The sequence below is a fragment of the Hemibagrus wyckioides genome, linkage group LG21, assembly GCF_019097595.1.
Source record: "Hemibagrus wyckioides isolate EC202008001 linkage group LG21, SWU_Hwy_1.0, whole genome shotgun sequence".
Lineage (NCBI taxonomy): Eukaryota > Metazoa > Chordata > Actinopteri > Siluriformes > Bagridae > Hemibagrus > Hemibagrus wyckioides.
The window spans coordinates 13795169-13817258 of record NC_080730.1 but is presented as its reverse complement, the minus strand read 5'-3'; the positions used below and the strand labels follow the sequence as shown (position 1 = coordinate 13817258).

At 41.3% G+C, this 22090-nt stretch overlaps 1 protein-coding gene across 3 annotated transcripts in view; it reads left to right on the top strand.

Moving 5' to 3' along the window:
* The window catches only part of foxp4 (forkhead box P4), a 133771-nt gene that overhangs the window by 88946 nt on the left and 22735 nt on the right, over window positions 1–22090 (top strand). For 2 of the 3 annotated variants that reach the window (XM_058373174.1, XM_058373175.1), the window contains exons 6-10: window positions 4200–4347; window positions 8739–8943; window positions 10033–10131; window positions 12678–12782; window positions 20747–20834. In XM_058373174.1, the coding sequence (XP_058229157.1) occupies window positions 4200–4347; window positions 8739–8943; window positions 10033–10131; window positions 12678–12782; window positions 20747–20834 (645 nt within the window). The remainder of the gene's footprint in view (window positions 1–4199; window positions 4348–8738; window positions 8944–10032; window positions 10132–12677; window positions 12783–20746; window positions 20835–22090) is intronic. The other variant, XM_058373176.1, reaches the window with a different exon arrangement.

Below are 22090 nucleotides of genomic sequence, written 5' to 3'. Positions count from 1 at the left end.
GGTTAGCTAATATTAGTTAGCCGGTTAGTGAGGAGCAATGAACTGTGAAGATTTCTGAATAATACTTAAAAATCCTCTCAGAAATTCCGTCAGGTTAACTGATGTTAGCTAGCTTTATCAGAAAAGGTTGTAAAAACTAATAAATATGCCATTTTATTTATAGAAATTCTGTCATATTACCTTATGCTAATAAATAGAATCAGTAAAGAGTATTCATTTACACTTATATATTTATACATGCGTTCAGATCGCAGAAATCGTCTCAGCGTCCGCATTTATCACACAAACACACACCGCATACTACTTCTGTACACCTTCGGTCATATCAATACATTACATTACCTTCAGTCGTATCAATACACACCACTGTTCAGTTCCTAACAACACAGCGCACATAGACATTCCTCTTCAGCGCACAATACATGAATAAAAATAGTAGATTATAATCATTCGACTCGGGTGCTTTTCTTTCAGCTTTGCATAGTCGCATCAAAGGCGCAAAAAGAAAGACTGTCAAAGTTCTGACAGGGCCACTTAAAACTCAAGACTCGAAAATGCATTTAAAAAAAAAAAAAATGTATAGAAGCCTGAAGTCCATGCTCCGTCTCAGCAAAGCAAGCTGTAATTGCTTGTCAGGGTAGCGGCATGTGCATGAGGTGAGAGATCACAAGAGAGAACGGGTGCGAGACAGTTACCACTCACGTTTGTCAATTCTGGTATTTGAAACTTTTTCTTGCTTGTGTTTCTCTCTCTCTCTCTCTCTCTCTCTCACTCTCTGCCTGTCTCTCTGCTTGTGTGTGTGTGTGTGTGTGTGTGCGCGTTTGACGCTCAGGCCACAGAGTCAGCCCGGAGTCAGCCTAATGAAGTGGGCCTGTCAGTCGTAGCTGGCGTGCCCAAACTCTGCTTGATGTGCTCATAAATCAAGCTGACAGGCGCACTTCTCCGCTAGCTTTGGCCACTCGAGTGCATCTAATGTAAACAGTGCGCAGACACAATGTGTTAAAGAACTCGAACCGTGTCCCAGGAGACCGAGCCAGGGAGGGAAAAAAAAGAACAGAGGGAGGAGGAGGAGAGAGGGAGAGAGTGAAGGATATGGACAGGGAGATGAAGGGGGAGATGGATGGACAGAGTAGGAGTGAGAAAATAATTGGAAGTGAGAAGCCTGGGTTTTTACTAATTTCTTCCAGGAGTTGTTTAGAAGCAGGTTTTTGTCCTCGCTTCTGTCACTTCTGTCTCCATTTTGTTCTACAGATATGAAGCAGGTGTAACATCCATATAGTGTCACATAGTTACATGGTCCATCGCTGCATAAAATCACAAACAAATTGATCTTATTCTATTAAATGTGTAATTATGGAAAACAAATATATAACTTGGGCAGCACATTGGCTTAGTGGTTAGCACTGTTGTCTGACAGCAAGAAGAAGCTTTTACTCCGGGTACTCCAGTTTCCTCCCACAGTCCAAAAACATAAGGTTGATTGGTAATTCTAAATTGCCCGTCGGATTGAGTGTGAGTGTGTGTGGTTGTCTGTCTATATGTGGCCCTGTGATGGACTGGTGACCTGTCCAGAGTGTACCCCTGCCTTTCGCCTAATATATCTATCTCTCTATGTATCTTAGTGGTTAAGGCGTTTGACTATTGATCAGAAGGTTGTGAGTTTGAATCCCAGGTCCACCAAACTGCCACTGCTGGGTCCCTGAGCAAGGCCCTTAACCCTCAATTGCTAAGTTGCATAAAAATGAGATAAAATGTAAGTCGTCCTGTATAAGGGCATCTGCCAAAATGCTGTAAATGTAAATAATCATCGATTAATTGATGATGGTATCTGATCACAAGCTGAATCCATTTGTAGTAAATATTACAGAACTTGTCTGCAATTCTATTTATTTTTTATCTCCAGGAACAACCGTCTGACAATCTCGTAAGTAGACTGTAAGAGTCACATGACTATTCTCAAAAGCAGGAAATAATGCTCTAAGTATTCAAGACAATGACCACAGTGTGCATAATTAAAAAACTGGATCTCTAATCCACACTACAAAAGGCTGAAAGAATAATAGGGAGAGAAACGAAACCCGACATAGAGCAGAGGACGATAAAGCAGTCGGAAAATATCCTTCGACGGAAAGCGAATAAACGTCAGAAATGTTCAATTTTTCTCGTGTAGCTCGTATTAGTTTTAGTGCGTGGGCCTTTTTGATGTAAGGGTGTGCAAACTTTTGCATCCAACTCTGTGCACATAGAAATATGTCCCATATGGGTTTTAATGTAGCCCACCTGCCAGAAACAAACCGAATAGCCCTGCAACGGTCCATAATCCAGACATGATCTGTAGCTAATGACACACAATCCAAAAGTGATGTGTAGTTAATAGCAAACGATCCAAACCTGATTTAAAGCTAATAGCGCTCAGTCTGAATATGATCCCCGGCTAATAACGGCCTGGTCCGAATGTGATCTAAGGCTAATAGCACACAATCTGACTGTGATCTGTAGCTAATAGCACAGGATCCATGCGCAATCTGCAATCTATTAGCCTTAGATTTGTTTCGAAGTCTCAGACCATGAGTGCAGTAGTGTTTTGGCTGATTTTAGCCTTGGCTGATAAACTTGACCCAACAAGTCTGTTTTTTTTTTCTTTCTTTTCTCCTCTCAAAATTTTTTTGGTTATTTATTTATTTTTCTGTCTTTTTCTTGCTGTGTTTTTTTAATCCCTCTCCAGTCTAGCTCTTGTTCTCTGTTATCTGGTGTGTGATAAGGTCCATCTCGCATTGGGGGGACATCAAAAAGCGTCTCGTTGGAAAAGCTGTTCAGGAAGGGGGACATTTATCACGGCGACACTGCCTGACATTATCAGCACATGCCATGTAGTCTGTGGTGCTCACCCTTACCCCTGGACACACACACACACACACACACACACAAAAGTTCGTCTCACTATCCTTGTAAGGACTGTCCACTGACGTTATTGCGAATACAGCTAATTAATGCCGTGACTAACCTTAACTATTGTAACTTAATTAATGTATTTTCTTTATTTGGCATTAAATCAGATTTTTTTCCGTAACTGAAAAAAAACTTGGGATCAGCTAAATGTCCCTGCAAGGTCGAACTTGTCAAGTATTTCTATTCTTATGGGGACATTCGGCCTCCACAAAGATTTAAAATAGCTTGCACACACACACACACACACACACACATATGCATACATATATTCGTCCTGGCTTCCTTAACTTTCACTTCACCATGCCAGAGATAGATAAACTGTGTGTGTGTGTGTGTGTGTGCACTCTCTAGCTCTAGATCTAGAGATCTGAGATGCTTCAAATAAACTGCCTGCGTGCCTTTGATGAAGCCAAGAAGCCGCGCTCTCTTCCTGCCGTTCCAGCCCTCATGTCATAGCTCTGATAACGAATGGGATAACTCTCTCGACTTCCTTTTTTTCCTCTCTTCTCCTATACTTTCTTCTCCTCTCCTGTCTTCTCCTCTTCTCTTCTCTTCTCTTCTCTTCTCTTCTCTTCTCTTCTCTTCTCTTCTCTTCTCTTCTCCTCTCCCCTCTCCTTTTTTGGGAGGGCTAAATTATAGTTTAAGTCTTTTAACACTTTTAATTCTGGTATATTCCTTAAACTGAGTCTCTCTTACTCCTTTTTTTTAAAGTGTGGCAAGAGTGGAATCGTGCCTTATCATAAAACATTAGACATCTGATGTCACGTAATTTGTAACCGCACTTAACATCACACACAGATGTTGTTTGTCATTGTTTATTGCCGTGTTAATTTGCGTAGCGGCCGCATGCTAACAGATTGCTGAACATGCTGCAGGGAGTGTGTGTGTGTTTTCAAGTCCACATGGTCTCGTCAATCTCACATCGACTATTATCTTCACCAACTCTAGACAAACTTTGACTAGCAGAGCCAGGTTGAGGAAACACACAATCCTGCTCTTTTAGCCACGCACTCGATTTCCATCACTTCAGGAAGCGCAGTGATGACCAAAGGGGAAAAATCTTTCTATTCCAGGATGTGTCTTATCTAAACACGAGGTTTGCAGGCTTATAAAAGCAAATGAGTGTCTGCTGTGTGTCCACTCCCATCCCCGTCCTGCCACTCTACTCAACTATTCTTCCTTACTCTCTCTTTCTCTCTTTTTCCATCTCAGTGATATTTTAACACGTTTCTAACTTTTTCCCTCTTCAGCAGCAGCAGTTGGGCAGCAAACAGCTGGCGTTCCAGCAGCAGCTGATCCAGATGCAGCAGCTGCAGCAGCAGCACATTCTCAACCTTCAGAGGCAAGGCCTTGTCGGAATACAACCTGGTCAAGTCCCCATCCAGAGCCTGCAGCAAGGTACACACTCACTTTTCTTTGACACTGTTATGTTTACATTTTGGCTGCAGTACTGTTTCTTGGTTTTGGTTATGGGCTTTAAAAAGAAAACAGGACACCAAAGATTGCATGCATCGATTGTGAAGGATGATGAAAAATCAATTATAAGTCTAGAACTTTCCACTTCCTCCAGTCAGTTTCCACTTCCCAGATGGCACAGAGTGTAGAGTCTCATGCTTCTACAATCTCCGGGGTGATTCCAAGCTCAGGTTCATTTCATAGTTTTCCACAGCCTCGCTCAAACCCCTGAGCTTTCCGGTTTCCTCCCAGTTGAACTGGAAATTCTAAATTGCCCCATAGGTTTGGATGTGTATCTCCATGGCGACCTGCATTAGACTGGATCCAGTGTGTGTTCCTATTTTACAGCATGTCTTACCAGGATAGAGTCTCTTCAGATCATCCCTGACCCTGACCTTGACCCTGACCCTGACCTGACCAGGCTAAAGGAGTTATCGAAAAAGAATAACTAAAAAAAAATAAAATTGAAATACTCAAGCTTCATGTACAGTTCCAAGCATCAGAAACCCCAGCTTAATAGAGTGCAACATAAATAATATACTTATGATTTAATATACAAGGAATTTCTACTTATTTATAAAACTACATGTATAAAAAATATCCCATAGTGGATCACATAATTAATGTCGATTAATCATTGGAAAATTTTAGAATGTATTAAGTTTTAAAATAAAACAAAATAAACTAAAATAAAATAAAACAGTAAAGTAAAATGAGCTAAAATACCAAAAATAAAAAATAAAAGATATGGAAAAAAATGAGAGAAAAAAAATGGAGAAGTTGTGTCTAATTTTTGAGGTGAAACACTACTGTAATTCTCTGGCTTTCTGGTCCAGATGCTCTCTCTCTCTCTTCTCTCTCTCTCTCTCTCTCTCTCTCTCTCTTTTCCTCCACTTCCACCATCTCACCTCCCAGTCTCTGGGATGCCACACACTCCTCCAGAAATGATTATTAAAGCAAAGACTCACCGCACACACTCACCCCAGCCCAGGAGTAAAATACAGCAGGCTAAATAAACACAGCGTGTGTATTCTGCATATTCTTAGCCTTCCACTGGTCCAGATGGTCAGCGCAGACCCGGGCCAGCCGATTTCTGCAGAACTCGACCCTTTGCCATAAACACGTGCACGGTGCCGAACATTAAATAGCGCTGGCCTTCTGTATACACACACACACAGACACACACACACACACACCAGCTGACCTCCTGCCATAAACATGAGCATGCACAGTGCTGAACCCTAATAATGCTAGCCATAAAACAGGGCCTCTCACTCTAATCGTCTCAATCTATTAGCCTGAGATGGATGACATCGAAACCCACCCCTCTCCCCCCATCCATTCTTCCATCAACCATCACACACACACACACACACAACCACCAACCTACCCCCCCGGAGCAAAACCACAGCCGTGGACATGCTGCCGAGCCACATATGAAGCTTGTTAACGTAATCAGCTTGTAAAAAGATAAAAGACATGCGTGATTGTTAGTTGGGGAAGGCAGTCATTTGGATAATAGGTAAATATACCACAAAATTTGCTGGTCTCTGTGGAGAATTGTGCGTGTGTCTGGCAGCAGCCAGAGGAAATGAGGCCTTCGGTGAGCTCGAGATGTTTTTCTGCATCCTTTATTTTCACTTAGCCTCATCGAGATAGCGGCTTGGGTAACAACACACACACACACACACATACACACTGTATTCCTGGAGAAATGAACCAACAAGGAGGCTTGTTGAGTTTTTACAGTAAAACAGGGCCTCCGAAATGAACCTATTTACTGCACTCGACTTTCATCCGCTCTCATTGCCCTTGACGTCTCTGATTATTTACGTAACTTAAGATCGCTGCCCCGAGTGGCGTCCGTAACACACGCAATGTAGCAGAACAGCACGCACACACATATGTATATATACACACATAAATACACATACGGAGACGCCTGTTCTTTGGAAACGCGTCTGGTGGAAGGATGGAGGGGTTGAGACCAACAGCTTTTATGACCAACAGCAAACTTTTGGCCTTGGCGCTCATCTAGTCATGCTCACCTCTCTTGCTGACATCATCAAGGAACAATAAAGTCGAAGCTCCTTCCACAGCACACGGAATTCCCCCTCAATCCCGCCCTGATAAGAGGCCTTCCATTAAAAGCAGGCAGCCAACCGTGTACATTCTTCATGCCGCTCTTGCTGGGCCCCATTAAAAAGGATTTTGTCCTCTGGTCCACGGGTGGCAGCGACACCTGGCAGTGCAGGGTTTTTTTTTTTTGTTTTTTTTAAATTAACCAAAAGCAACTTTCAACAAAAGATGACCAAACACTATTTGGTGCTACCACATTCTGCCATAAATGTTCCGACAAAGCACTTTCTTTCCCGAAAACTTTTTTCTGCACCTCATCCCTCACATTCAGACCATTTGCATTGTTCTTAGTTGGAGGTGGAGCGTAAAAGCTGTCCAGATCTCTACAGGTCAGCCAAGAGAGAAAGATTTAATACCTTTTATAAGTGGACGAAAGTACAGTCTGTCATCCCGGGCCTCTACACCACCGCTGGCGCCCAACTGTATGTATTAATCAGAAGCAACAGCCATGTTATTATATATATATAAAAAAAAAGCGTGTAAGTAAGTCATATTTAAGCCTTCTTATTGTCATAAGAAAGCAAAATACTACCATATGCTACTCTTTCAGGGAAATTTCTGGAATTGCATGGGCTTCTCTTGGGTGCTTAGGTCGGTGGTCTCGGAGTGGAAGTGCATGCGTGTGTGTGTGTGTGTGTGTGTGTGTGTGCATATTTGTTTGAGGAGGGGTGGCTGTGGACATTTGGGGAAAGTGCTGAAGTCTAGCCACAGAGGAAATGCCCCACCTGGCCCTTCGTGCATGTGTGTTCGGGAGAAAGTGAGAAACAAAAACACTTCACTGTAGGTAGACCATTCCGTCTCCACCCGGATCTGCTCCAACACTCTCTGGCTGTTCTTTCATTTTGGTACAGCTGCCAGTTTTCACTTTGGCCCCGTCTCTCGTTCTCACTCACTGCATGTTCTGTCCACGATTTGTAGCGCTCAGCGGCTCCTCCATGCCCCCGCGACTCGCTTCCCCCCGAAAGATGGAGCCGAACAACAGGCCGGAGCTGCAAGTGCGGCCGTCCATCATTCGCTTTGTTTTGGCGCGGCCCGAGACAGGAATGCCGACGCACCAGACATAATATTTGGATTGCTATTAAGTTCCTGCCATATGTGATAGCGGAGCAGGCTGTGGGTTTTCAGGAACAGCTTGAGCCAGACATGCTATGGTGTGTGTGTGTGTGTGTGTGTGCATGATGGAATTAACTCCCCCTTCCTCTTCTTTCCCTGACTTTCTACACTCCCCCCAATCCGCCTCAGCAACTACCTCCTCTGTTAACGAGAGAAAAGCAGAGAAAATGTAAGAGGAAGAAAAACAACTCAGAATTCATCAGGTTTTCAAAAAGGCCACTGCAAAAAAATGAGGAAAGTGCCAAGAGAGTACCCTGACAAGATTAACACTGACAGTGACAAGTTGGTCGGGACAGCCTTAATTACAAATAGGGACGGCCGGGAGAATTGTGGAAACGGTTGAAAACGAACAAAAATATGGCGAAATTGACCGTTCCAGTGGGCTTCCACTTCTCCTCCTCTTCTCCTCCTTTTTTTTTTTACTCATGCCCTCCCAGGATGTTAACAACTCCCTGGCGTTTTACGGGGTTTGCCACACTAATGTCAACATGCTGCCAGGCTTTGTGATGTACCAGCAGAGACGCTCCGTGCCAACTGGCACAGGTTCAAGCCAGAGCCGGGGGGAGGAGGCGATAAAAAGACGAGATGTCTCGATCGTTTGTGACACAGGCACTTTCACACACACCTGTGGCTGCTGCTGCGGCTCTGTGCTACAGGAGCTGGTGCTCAAAAAAAAAAGGATCGTATTTAACAGATATTTAATCACTGTGTTGTTGATGTGAAAAGCATTTATGATCATTTACCAAGGCTAGAGCATTCAGCCATATTAAATATATTTCGCAAATAGAAATGTGATCAAAATGTTTCTTTTTTTTTCCTCCGTCTGAAATGAAAGAGCGATATCAAGTTAAGAGTTCAGAGAAAAAATGCTTGAAAGTTTGTATTCATTGAAAAAAATATGATAAAATCCAAAGTATGGAATGTAGATCTTCCTTTCTTCCAAGCTCAGTTTAGTATTTTCAGTCATATTGGAGGCATGTTTCTAGAAGTTTAGATCATTTTCATCTTTAACAGATCTCTCTCTCTCTCTCTCTATGTCGCTCGCTCTCTATCTCTCTCTTTCTTTCTTTTTATCCACACAGCCATGTGTCCCACGGACCTGCAGCAGCTGTGGAAGGATGTGGCGAGCGTGCAGAACGCAGATGAGCCCATCAAGCACGAAGGGCTCGACCTGAGCACCAACAGCTCCAACACTACCTCATACACGGCCTCCAAAGTCTCACCTCAGATCCCCCATCATCCATTGTCAAATGGACAGAACTCCATGCACACTCCAAAGAGAGACAGGTGAGTGAAAAGACTTCTAATGCACCTAATGATCCAGGGTAGACATAGGCTTTACGGTATATTGTCATTTTTCTCTGGAGGTGTGTCCCAAATTGCGTACTGATGCACTATTCTACACATTTTTATGAATTCGTACAAATATTTTGAGTAGTTTGTTCACACTGAAAATTTCAAGAAAAAGATGATAAACTTCATCTTTGGATGAAGTTTATCGATGGACATCGATGGATATCGATGGATGAAACGATGGACATTTAATGCATTCAACCCTCACAGCCTTGCTTACGTAGCAGAAAAAGGGGCGGGGCTACCCGTTGTTGGATGAGGAAAAAATTAAAGATGACTGATGATACTCCGGTACATAAAACATTTTAAAAATGGCTTTTAAATTAGCTCACGATGTGTTTATTTTGTTCCTGTTGAGCCTTCATTTCCACCTTACGCTCTTGTGTTTCGAAAGATGTGACCCTGGCCAAGATAAAAGCGCTTCCTGAACATTAACCACTGCATCGTATCCGAAATATCGAGAGTCGTTATGTTATAAATATTTCATATCAAAGTTTGTGTGTGTGTCTGTGTGTATTGTGAAGCTCGCAACCCTGAAATATTAACCAAATGGACCAAATGGAAGTTTGAACAAAAATGCTGAGGGGGTAATAAAAAGCACATCTGGAGTGTGATATGAATAGCACAGTTGAAGCACGTCCTGTGAGTACGTGGCACGCTGTCGAAAGGTCTGTATCTTATAAGTGCATGTTTTGTTTGCTTGCACTAATATTTCATAGGCAGCGCCGTCACAGCCTTATTTGACGTGCTGGTGTAAAGTGCCCCTGGGTTAACTTAATATTTGATGCTCGGGCAAGTTCTTGTACATGTGGCGTGACTGTAAGGTACCTTACACATACATGCTAGTTTAGCCGTGTGTGTGCTTGGAGTAAATGTGCAGTTGTTTAATTCAGATGGGATTAAGGTATGTATGTAAAAAGTAGCACAGGAAGACGGGTGGGGAAAGACAATGGTGACCAAGGTGTGTGTGTGTGTGGGGGGGGTAACTCTTCTGGGTTTTGATCAATTCCTTCCGTTTTTAAGAGCAAGACTTTTTGAGTGGATCTCGTCCTTCACCAAGGGGGAGCCCAGTGACGAGCATCTCACCCCTTATCCCAAAGGCACTCCTCTACAGAGTACCCAGTGAGTACACAAACACACACACACACCTGCCATGGTAAGTGAGTTTGGATGAGCTGGTGTGTATTCTCCTTTATTTTATGGGTGTTCTAACCTCTTCCGTCCTTCTGTCATACACACACACACACACACACACACACACAGCAGAAGAAAAACAGTGCGGCAGGGCTAATGCATGGCGCATGTGGACCGTGTGGTTGCCAGTAGTTTGTAATGTCTGGAGTCAGAGCAGCTTCTGAATTGAGTGGCTTCTCCACTGCCAGCACATCTGACAGAAGAGAAGAAGCATGTGTGTGCGTGTGCGTGTGTGTGTATGCGGCGTGTGTATACTCTCCACATCAGGAGAACCTCATCTGCAAGCAAGCTGCTTTGCGTTAAACGCCATTCTGATGTGGATTTGGGACGAGTTGCCCAGACCCGAAAGCACCGCAAGCTTCCCCTCCTCTTCATGCTTAGCAGAAATCAGGCGCATGACGGAGGATCCTGCGGTCCAGGCTTCTGCGCTACATGCTAGCCCGTGGCTGCTAGCCAGGCCTGAAATGAAAGATGGATGGACGTGGCTGGAAAGATGAGAGGAGAGAAAGAGGGAGAGAGAGAGTGAGAGAGCACTAATCTGATGTGGGTCTCTACAGAAGCCAGACCAGAAGACCCGATCCACCCACAACAAACACAATGGCAGCGTCTCAAACTAAACAAGCCCTCAGAGGGCGTCCTACCCCCTGCCACCCCCCTCCTCCTCCTCCTCCTCCTCCATTTTCACCAGCGAGTTCTCTTAGTGCTTCAAAAGCCATCTTACAACATGAGATAAACATTTGAACATTTTTTAAAGCCCAGACCCTCTCACACTTAATGCACAGTACCAGCTGTCTGACAGCAAAAAAAATTTACAGGTAAAATTTTTACTTAAATCTCGACTTTGGTAAACAGACCTGCTTTGGTCCCAATTGCTTATTTTTTGTAGTGTGCTTTAATATTTTTTTTATAACACATCCTGACCCAAATGTACAAAATATTGTGTTGAAAAAAATGCAACAGATGACGTAAACTGCCAGACGGACGCTGCAAATTATTAAAACAAAATTAAATAAAAAAAGGAAATAAAATAAAAGACAATAATTGAATTAAATACAATCTAATAAAATAAAAAAATACTGTAAACTGATATATGTACAAAAAATATCAGCTAAATATGATCCAGTTTCTCTGTATGCAGTTATTTAGATCTGACACAACATCCTGACAAACAGAATATTTGTCGACTCATTAATTAATAATGAGCTTAACTTCTAATTACCTTGTCACTATTTAGTCATGTTAGTTATTAAAGTTTGTAAGCATGGAATCAGTATGGAACTGGACTGTTAGGATTTTTCAGATAAGATACGCAAGGTTTTTATGTCTTGCTATGCTTTTAAAGTCCTTTTAGATTTCTGATGATTTTTATGCTCAGTGATTTCCCCCTCATGTCAAATCGACTCGGATGCGTTGAGCAAAGTTTTCTCTTAACCTGTAGCATCAGTGTACCTGTGCAGTTTGATTATAAAGGTTGCGCATTTTTCCCCCAAACATCATTTACAAACAGTGAAGAAGCTTAAACTGCCATCTGTGGATGAAGGAGTTATCAGGAAAGGTGAACGTCCGTTCAGAGACCGGCGATCTCGTCCTCCGTCAGTGTTTTCCACCACACAGCGCTCACCAACTTGATTTATTCCCACAGCTCTGTCACTCATCCAGTTGCCCAGTTACTTTTGGAAACAGCCTACAACAGTTTTAAAACATCAAAATTTCACAAATCTCCCATCAATCTTAGGAAGATAGTTTCAGATTAGAGACGTTTGGACAGAAAGGACGTTTATTTGAAGAGTCCTCCTGCTCGTGGTTGGAAAGTGGTCTATGAGAAAAGGGTTCGGATGATAAACGGAGATAAACTCGAGCTGTTTTTCGAGATGATGGTTTTCATTACAGAGATATGCAGCACATGTCAGAAACCCCTCACTACTGCTTCGGTTCAGACTTTTCCGCCTGGAAAAGATGAATGCAGAATGGACAGTAGGGCAAGTTTGAGAGGCAGCATCAACTATTTATAGCTGTGATAGTCGCACCCTGTTTATTTAAGTTGTGCCTGGAGTGTGTGTGTGTAGGTGTGCGTAGGTGTACTTGGTTTCTGTTTGTATAACATGACCAGTTCCTCATGAACTGCTTTCAAGGTGTGTTTGGAAATCATTTGTCTTGTCATATGTGGAATCAATGATCTTTTTGTGTTCAAAAAGAACAAATTTTGAGTTTTTTTTTTCTTTTTTTTTAAGCATCAGCAACATTTGTGTTATTGTAATCTTAAGAAAACTCACCGGCATCACCGGCATTTCTGAACCCTTATCGAAGAACATATTCTTTGTTATTATTTCATTATCACATTGCATTTTCATTTTTTCTTTCACTTTGCCGAGTTTGAAATTTGACTCAGTGATTCGAAAATGATTCTTGATTTTGATTCATTTGATTCAAATGAATTCCTCTTCCTCTTTTCCTCTTCACCTCTTTTTCTCCAGGTCGTCCCATGAGGAACACACAGCTTCACACCCACTGTACGGCCATGGAGAGTGTAAGTGGCCCGGCTGCGAGGCGCTCTGTGAAGACATGGGCCAGTTCATTAAGTGAGTGACTTTATTCCTTCTGTCTCCTCAATACACCTACACTCCGTCATACACACATGGACATATGAGGATCTGAAAGAGAGAGAGATAGAGAGAGAGACGGCATGTTTAGGTGTGATGTTTGTACAGAAGGAGAGTTGAATTCCACGAGGAGGTGGAGGATTAGGATGCTGCTGCCTGTGACGGAGTGAGAGATTCATCGTTGCTGTGGGATGAAACGTTGTGTACAAACACACGTCCATGTTAAATGAAGCACTAAAGCACTGGGCATGTGTTTCTCATGCTCCTATGTTTTGTTTATATACAATACAGATCGGGTTTCAGACTTTTTGAACTTATATTATGCAGATGGCCCAAATAGGAGTAAAAAAAGAAAAGAAAAAGGAAACACTGTGTCACATTCCATCACAAGGACTCCCGAGCACATGAAGGAGCTTTGTCTGAGTGTTGCCTTTACTGTTGTTTACAATGCTTTTATAGATTTATATCTGGACACTTCATGAGTTTCAGGTGCTCACTTGTATAAAAGATAAAAAGCTATCATACAAACCACTTCAGAAAGCTACACATTAGGCACATGGTGTGTGTGTGTGTGTGTATATATATATATATATATTGGCTGTTTGTTATATTTATAATAATAATAATAATAATAATAATAATAATAATAACAAATGAACAACAGCAATTATGATTTTTATTAATAACAATATTCTTCTTCTTCTTCTCTTCTTCTTATTATTATTAATTATAATAAATTATAGGAGTAGTAGTAGTATTTTTATGTTATATAGGAATAGTAATAGTAATACTTATTAGTCATTAATTATTAATCATTGCTATTATTATTAGTAGCAGTATTTATTTTATTTTATTTTACTTTATTTTATTTGAATTACACATGCCTTACCTTTTTCAGAAAATTATGACAAGATTTTCTACCCACATTGACACCTTCCTGAGGAATTTTAGGAAATCCCAAACACCATTCCAAAATCTTTTGGATAAAACAGCTGGAAACCAAGAACAAGGCAGAACATTGCCCAGATGTTAAAAGCTGATTTGTTTCTAATTACGCTTCAGTCCATCCTATAAGCTTGGGCACTTAATTGACTACAAGTGTACAATCCCCCACATGTGTTTATATAATACAGCCCTGAAAAAAATGACCTATTATATCAGATTTGGAACCTGTATAGATATCTAGCGAAGAGAAAACGAGGGTTAAAAACGAGCTTTCATTGCATTTTCATTTCACCTTAACGTTTCTTCAGCCCTTCTGACTATATGAATGAATTATGAAGGTGAAAAATTCTCAGATTTGACCCAGGTGAGGTTTTCTTTCTCCATCTTCAACATTATGAGTTCCTTCCTAAAAGAGGCACTTAATACTCGTGCAGGAAGCCAGTCCATACACGTCCAGAGGTCATGCCCTACTGAGCAGCGATGGTGTGACATATCCCTTGAAAACCCCTTTCCTTCCTGTTGCCCTCTTCTCTCTTTGTGTGTGTGTGTGTGTGTGTGCGTGATCAGGTAGCTGTAACTTCTTGAAGCTGCCAGGCCCTGATTAACTCCAAGCTCCCATCTTTTCCTCTCTCTCTCACTCTCTCTTTCTCTCTCTCTCTCTCTCTCTCTCTCTCTCATTCCCTCCTTCCCAGCATCCCTCTGCCGGGTCAGGCAAATTGTTTTCACGCTTCGTTAGCGGCTTACTTAATTAGCTCATTTACAATTAGAGCTCTTTGTTTCTCGGACGCTAGCAAAGACATCAAAGAGGAAGCTCCCTCTGCTCTCCTCCACATCCCCCTCCCCACCTCTTTATTCTCCGCATCCCTCGCTCTTTTGGAGCACAGTGCAGTCTTTGGGGATGGAGGGGGTTCGGGGAGATAAAGAGAGGAGCAGATCAGAGCGAGGACTGGGCCGTAAACAGCGCCGTTGTCTTTGTGTGTTAAAATAATGAGACTTCACAGCGGAAGAGGGCTGACACGTCCGCCTGTCATATGAGGCTGAGTCACTGCGCTGCCCTAGAGGCCTGTAAGCCTCTTCTGAGCCTCTCTTCTCTTTCTGTATTTCCCTTCCTTTTCCTTTTTTTCTGTCTCTTTCTGTTTAGTGAAAATGACAGATTTGTCACAATATTTGTAAAGCAGAAAGAGAATATCAGTACCAGTGTTGCTTTTCCCCTTAGCTTTTGTTTTTCAATTCATGATATTTTGCAGATATGGGTTTATATTAGAATACATTGCCCTTAAAGGTCGCAGTCGTTCCGATGTTTTCTAATACGCCGAAGTATGGAACCACAGCCATGTTGTAGTAGTATGTGAATAAAATGACTGTTTAAAAGTTTTCCAATGATAATTCAATCCACTCAATACAAGTATGCGCTGTAATTGCACATTTCTTTATTTAAAAAAACAAACAAACATGAAATAAACCATTTTTTAAAATGAACTGTAGCTTAAAATAATAACCTGAATTGATTTAATCAGAAGGCATTAACATAATCAGCTTCCTGCTTTAGACACTACCTTTCTGTTCTGTCTAAAGTTTCTAAAGTTAGCTGTCACTGCCTGGTAATAAAGAACATAATTAACAAGTTTCTGTGGAAAAAATAAACTGAGAACTAGTTAAGAAGACAACAAAAAATTTGTAAAGTTCATTTACTCTCTAAATTTTGCCTTAAATCCGACCATTTACCTTAGCTAATTTGATCCAAAAGCTAATACCCTTCAGGAACAAGCTAATCCTACCCAACAACACCTACAGTAATAGCTTGTTAAAGTACTAGTGTTTATCACATTGTCACATCTTAACAAACATATATAGTTATTATTTACCTTTTTTCCTCAGCAGCTCTCTTGCGAAACAAAGGTTTCTTGTAGTTTTAAAACATTTCTCCACTTCCTGTGCAACATTCCATTTTGTTTGAAATCGTATATAGACACTTCTACTAGGATGTACAGCTTGTTATAAATGCTGTATGACGATTTTATAGATGATTAAAGCCAAAGACAGGAGCTCCAAGTTAGCTTTAGCTAGACGCCAAATGTTTACCTGATCTATATATCTTTTATTAAATAAAACAAACAATTTTCGAGTCACAGTAACTGAAAAGAGTTTTTGGAAGTATGGTCTGAGGTAATCCGAGGTATATCTGAGGTAATCTGAGGTAATGGCAGGTAGATATATTATAGTAAGGTAAATGATAATTCTAGCATGCTACATGCTACCGTGAGGAATATTATGTGCAGTTTAATATATTGTAAAGTGGTATGCAGTTTGTAATACACAAATAGTGTATTTTGATCATTTCGAACATTTTTCTGAATTTATTTATTTATTCTGTTGTTTGTATCGTCGTCAAATGTCACAGTTGACCGCTTATCTATTTTGCCGATGTACAAAGTGTTCTCTTTTTCATGCATGTCCTATACTGTGCTTAACTAAACCCTGGACTTCCACATCGTCTACATCACCCCATGCTTCAGATGCAGAGGTTTTAGCCTCGGGCTCAGGGGCTCCGCCTCTTCTAAGACATTATTCAAATTTCCCGCCAGCGTCCCTGGCGACTGGCCTGAGGAGCGCGCTCGGTGCGAGCGAGGGGGTTTAGGGGGAGCTGGAGTGGCGGAGAGATGACGGCTGCTGACACAAACATCAAAGAGCCGGGGAGTCTGGGAAAGTTTTAAGAGCAAAGCTGTTGTTTGGTTGCGCGGTGTCTCATTTCACAGAGCCCCGGGGCATGCAGAGAAAGGGATGTTAGGGGAAAATAGAGGAAGAGAAAGAGAGGGAAAGAAAAAAGAGGGAGGGAGGAAGGGAAGGGAAGAAGGGGGGCAGATAATGCTGTCAATCCTGCCCTTCATGGCCCAGCCAGCGGTTTTTATTCATCGCTATCAGAAGAGAGATAGCATAGGGTGGACTTTTTTTTTCTCCCCCTTCTCTCGCTTTTCCCTTTTTTCCCCTTCACTATAGATCCATCTGGCCGCCTGCCACTTGTAGCGTCTGTTCCTCTGCTGGCTTTTTTTTCCTCTTCCTTATAGAGTAGTGCAAGTTTGATAAAACACCCATTCACTACTAATCCCCATCCTCTCCTTCTTTTCGCTCTCCTGCCCCTGAGCTCTTTAATGATCTTCAGTTTTCTCTGGCATGTCCAGACTACATGTGTTAAAATACTCAGGCCTTTTGTTGGCACTTGACTTTTTTCTTTTTCTTTTTTCCTCAGTCATCGTAAATGCAGCTTAGATCCCAGCGAGTAAACAGTACCTCATTGTCGGCTCCGTTGGAAGAAAAAAAAAGTGCGGCTACTGTTTATTATATGCCATAAAGCATGTGGTGTGTCTCTAGGTTAAGGGAGCGAGAGAGAGAGAGAGAGAGAGAGAGGGGGAAAAAAGAGAAGGGAAAGCAAAGAGTGAGATCATGTTTTTATCATCATTCACATGTAGAAGGGGGGAAAAAAAGCTATCTGCGTCTGGCTTAGTGGAGCATATGACATCATTGTTTTCATTTAATTTCCTCGCGTCTGCCTCCTCACGATTTGCCTCGAAAAAAAATGAAAGAAAAAAAAAATGTCTCACACTATTACTGTACGTCAATCACTAAGTGATGGAGAGATAAATGAAGACGCTGGGATCAGAGGATGAGCGATTTGCAATGGCATGGGGAAATTCCCCGATGAGTACAGCGATCGCAGGAGATTTAGCCTGAGAGTGATTTGTAGATCAGTGCTTATGAGATATGACTCAGCAAAGTGAGAACTTGGTGGTGGTGGTGGTGGGGACATGTGTGAGGATGTGTGTAATGTAGCCTTCGGTTTTTAAGTTCAGGATTTCCCCATGGGATCAACTAATCCCCGAACCTTTGGACCCCAGAGGGTGCATGCTTTATAGGGCTTAAGCGTGAGGAGAGAGAGCTTTTTTAAGTTTCTTTCCACTTCCAGAGAACACCTTTATTCCATCATTCTGTCTGCCCTGCGTTTTTCTCATGACCTCTGAACTCTGAGTAATCAGGTGTGTGGTCACGTGACCTGCGTCACACCTGTGGTTTATGGCGACATTGTTGGTGCTTAGTGGGAAAACGGCTACTGTATCAGAGAATTAGAAAGTGGAAAAAGTGTGTGTGTGTGTGTGTGTGTGTTTGTTTCCTGATACGGGAATGACGGGAGACCTTGTGATCTTTCTCAGCATGCTTCTATCCTGCCCTGTCCGGGTTATTTACAGTTTAACACCCAGACCTTCCATATGCTGGACCTAGTCACTACACATCCACACACACCCACACACACACACCCACACACACACACACTCCAAATTCCCCATTTCTCCACATTCTTCCTTACTGTTTTTCCAACTTTCATCCATTTGGATCCTCCTAACTTTTCTCGCTGTGACTTCATTGCACTCTTTCAGCTCATCAGCTCTCTGTCATTCTCTCTCTCTCTCTCTCTCTCTCCAGGCGTCATCTGTTTGTTTTGTTTTTGGAGAGGTAGATGATTGCTTCATGAAGAAAAACACGCGCTGGATGACTCGCTGATTGGGAACTGGATTTACTGACTGTTCCCTGAAAACAAATGATATCATATCCAGGTGTTTTTTTAATTCCCCTTCCCACTCACGGAAGGTCGTGATCTGCAGGGCCTGATTTCTTTTTTTTTTATTATTATTATTATTATTTCTCAAAACACAGTTAAATTGAAAGAACGAAAAAAAAGAGCTGTCTTTATTGCTTTTCCAAGATTGGACTTGGACATCTGTGACATTTTAGATTTTTTTTTATTTTTTTTTAAATAAGGGACGTGACTGGATTATCATAGTTGCTGCTTTTTTAATAGTCCACACTAGAACTGAAAAAAGAAGTGGTTTGTGTGTGTGTGTGTGTGTGTGTATTCCTGTTTCCCCTCTTAATGTTTATCCCAAAACAATCGGCCAACACTATATTGTTACATTGCTCCCCACACCCAAGCACACACACGCAATACTACACAATACTACACTCTTTCACTGTGCCTTTCATGTGCTAATATTATTTATATTTTCACAATAGAGGAAATAGAGTTTATACACCGGGTGAAAAGTGTTTCTTTGGGTGGAAATCCGCCATTGTGGAGCGTTTCCTTGAACGCAGAACCCAAAAGAGCTCGGACACAAGCCTCCTTCTCCGAATGGGAAAATAATCAAGCTATCTGGCGGCTGGATTTTTTTTTTTTTTTTTTTTTTTTGTGATGTGGCTGTTTGTTTATATGAAGTCATGCTTGGCCGGGACATCTTCGCTTGGATGCGACCTCCGTGTTTGTGTGTGTTGTCAGGCTGCGGTGGCTGCAGCACTAAATACACGCTGCACACACCCTAATCTGTCTCCGCAGCAGTCCTAAAATTGTGTGTGTGTGTGTGTGTTTGTGTGTTTGTGTGTGTTTAACGGAGGCAGACAGCAGACGTACGGATAGAGGCAGATGCGTCGGGGAAAGACGCCTCAGCATGTTGGCAGATTTTCTCTCTAAGCCCTCGGGTATATTTATGATCTCGAAGTCTACAGGCAAAGCTGGATAGAGTTTCAAGTGCGGTTTCGACTTTCTGTTTGTAGTGTTTAACTCTTGTTTTTTTTGGCTCGGCTGAAACGGTTCCTTTTGATTTTAGTACTAAGATGATTTTGTGCATTTGTAATATCTTTAACAGCCTACGTTTAAAGCAGTTTTGTGGAAACCATATTTTAAATATTTGAAAATGGAACGAATAAATAAATCAGGTTTACTATAATGACTCGTTTTTGCATTTGATTAAATAATCGAGTTATCAAATGTTTAGCAGCAACAAGGAACAAACATTTTTTCATCCCTCTAATTAGACACTTTATTCTCCCACATATTTATTTATTTTTGTTTGTTTTTTTGTTTTAGACTTTAGCCCAAGTCTTTAATCTGTCAGACCGGCACCTGCCTTTAATAAAACACTCATTCAGAGTCACGTCTCGAGCCGAGGACGATCGCTTAAGTTCCACAAAGATTTAGGTTTCCTGCTGTTTCTGCTTCATTTTGTTTTGGTCTGGACCAAATAAAGTCATCAATAAAGTGAAATACATGTCAGATTTCTAATCTAGGTCATCTCCCACCTTTGCATACACATCTTCACTGCTGATTTGTATTATATAGTTAATATTAATAATATTTTCATGCCATGAACATATCTTAGACGTGTAATAAAGTGTTTTTTTTTTTTTTTTATGGATATGATTCTGGCCAAAAAGCTGTCCTTAGCTGTAAGTAAAATAATTGCACGGAAACCTGAAGTATTATCATATTCCGTGCATCCAGCTGTGGGAACGTGTGCCACTGGCCACTCTGCTTCTGGTTGATTAAACCATTATGTTAATTACAGTGGGAACATTGTGTAACAATCTTACACTTACTTAAGGATAGGTCACTCCTGTTATGTTTCATCATGACCCATCGAGAAGAGAGAACTGTATTATACTTTCCAGACTCATAGTTTATAAGAATTTCTAAGCTAGCTCACACATCTGCTACAGACCTAACACGCTCTTTGATTTGATAAGCGTCTATGAAGCAATCGATTCACACAGACGATTCAAATCTGGACCTAATTTCACTCCCAGTTTAGCAGTAGCTATAGTTATGTTGATGACACACAATAAAAGTAAAAGTAAGCCAAGCTTTGATAAATAAAAAAAAAAAAACACTAGACTAAAGCAAATTAGCAAGCTAATTAGCAAACATCTGTCGTGATGTGTCATCTTCTATTCATTTAATTTTTGGATCAGTATTGTTGGACCATCAGAACTTTTGTTTAAAAAAAAAAACATATTTGGCTATAACCAGTATCACTATAAATTATAGTGTGTGGGGAAAGACAGACAGAGAGAGAGAGAGAGAGAGAGAGAGATTAAGCTAACATGAATGTCTTTTGTTAAATATTGAAAATAAGGGCTGTTTTTAACTGTTTTTCTCTCTTCTTCCCTCTCAGGCACCTCAACAGCGAGCATGCCTTGGATGACCGTAGTACAGCCCAGTGTCGGGTGCAGATGCAGGTCGTTCAGCAGTTGGAGATACAGGTTAGATACACACACACACTCTCTCTCTCTCTCTCTCTCTCTCTCTCTTTCTCTCACACACACACATACACATGAACCTTTAAAAATCAATCTAACATCTGTGTTGTCTGGTTTTACACAGAAATTACATTACATTAATTTACAAATTCTCAAATCTGATTGGTCATAATGTGTTGATTCATTTTTCTATATCAGGACCTCGTACAAATTACAGGTTTATACGAATGCACTCTTTCTAATGCATTATTGCTTCTGTAGTAACAACTCTCACACACACACACACACACACACACACACACACACAGGGTCTTGAAAAGTGGACACTAACTTCATTATTAATACTTTTAAAAATCCAGTGATGAATATAGGGAGGCTTTCTACAAGGAGGTGTTCATTTAACATTTATGGAAGGAGTCTCCAGTGTCAACACTTCCAGTGTTAGCTTTTTGGTAACATGACAAGCTGCATTTTTTTTGTGGAAGTCCGTTTCCTTGGAAAAACATGAAAACATGAAAAATTTGTAATTGTAACAAACTTTTTTTCTCACAATTTTGATTTCTTTCCTTGCAGTTCCACGAGTTGTATTTCTTGATCTATTGTTGGTCTGTATGATAACAGAAGACATTATACAGGACTATTTTCCCAGTGTGAAATTAGCAGCATAAGAACAACACTCATCAGCTAGCCAAGGCAAGGAAAGCCAGACACTAGAGCGTGTTCATTACCTGGAGTCAGTCACATCTCAGGCACTGCGTCAAGTGGATATCCAAAATTGTGTGATATGAACTTGCAATTGTGAGGAACAAAATTAGAGTTGCAAGATATAAGATACAGGATTTTATCGTATTACCTTAAAGAGACAGGAAAAATAATCCACAGCATCAAATGTAACTATACTGTGAAATCAGTATGTGCCGTTATCGGAAAATAATCACAAATCACACCACGCCGTCTTGGAATATTTTTCCAGAACAGTATGTCTCTCCCTTACTCCAATATCACTTTCAACCCAAAAAAAGGCCTCCTTCTACCAAAGAAAAAGTTCTTCCTCCAGGTCAAACGGACTGCTAACACGCATCTGTCTTGCTGTCAATCAAATGTTTAGCACACATCAACGCGGTGAGATGTTATCCAGTGTCTGTGTGTGTGATCAGACTGGATGTTGATGCTGTCTGGAGAGTGTGTAGTGATGCTTAACGATGGCCCACTCTGACACACTATTAGGTCACATTAAGAAAAAAAAAAACCCAGCAGCT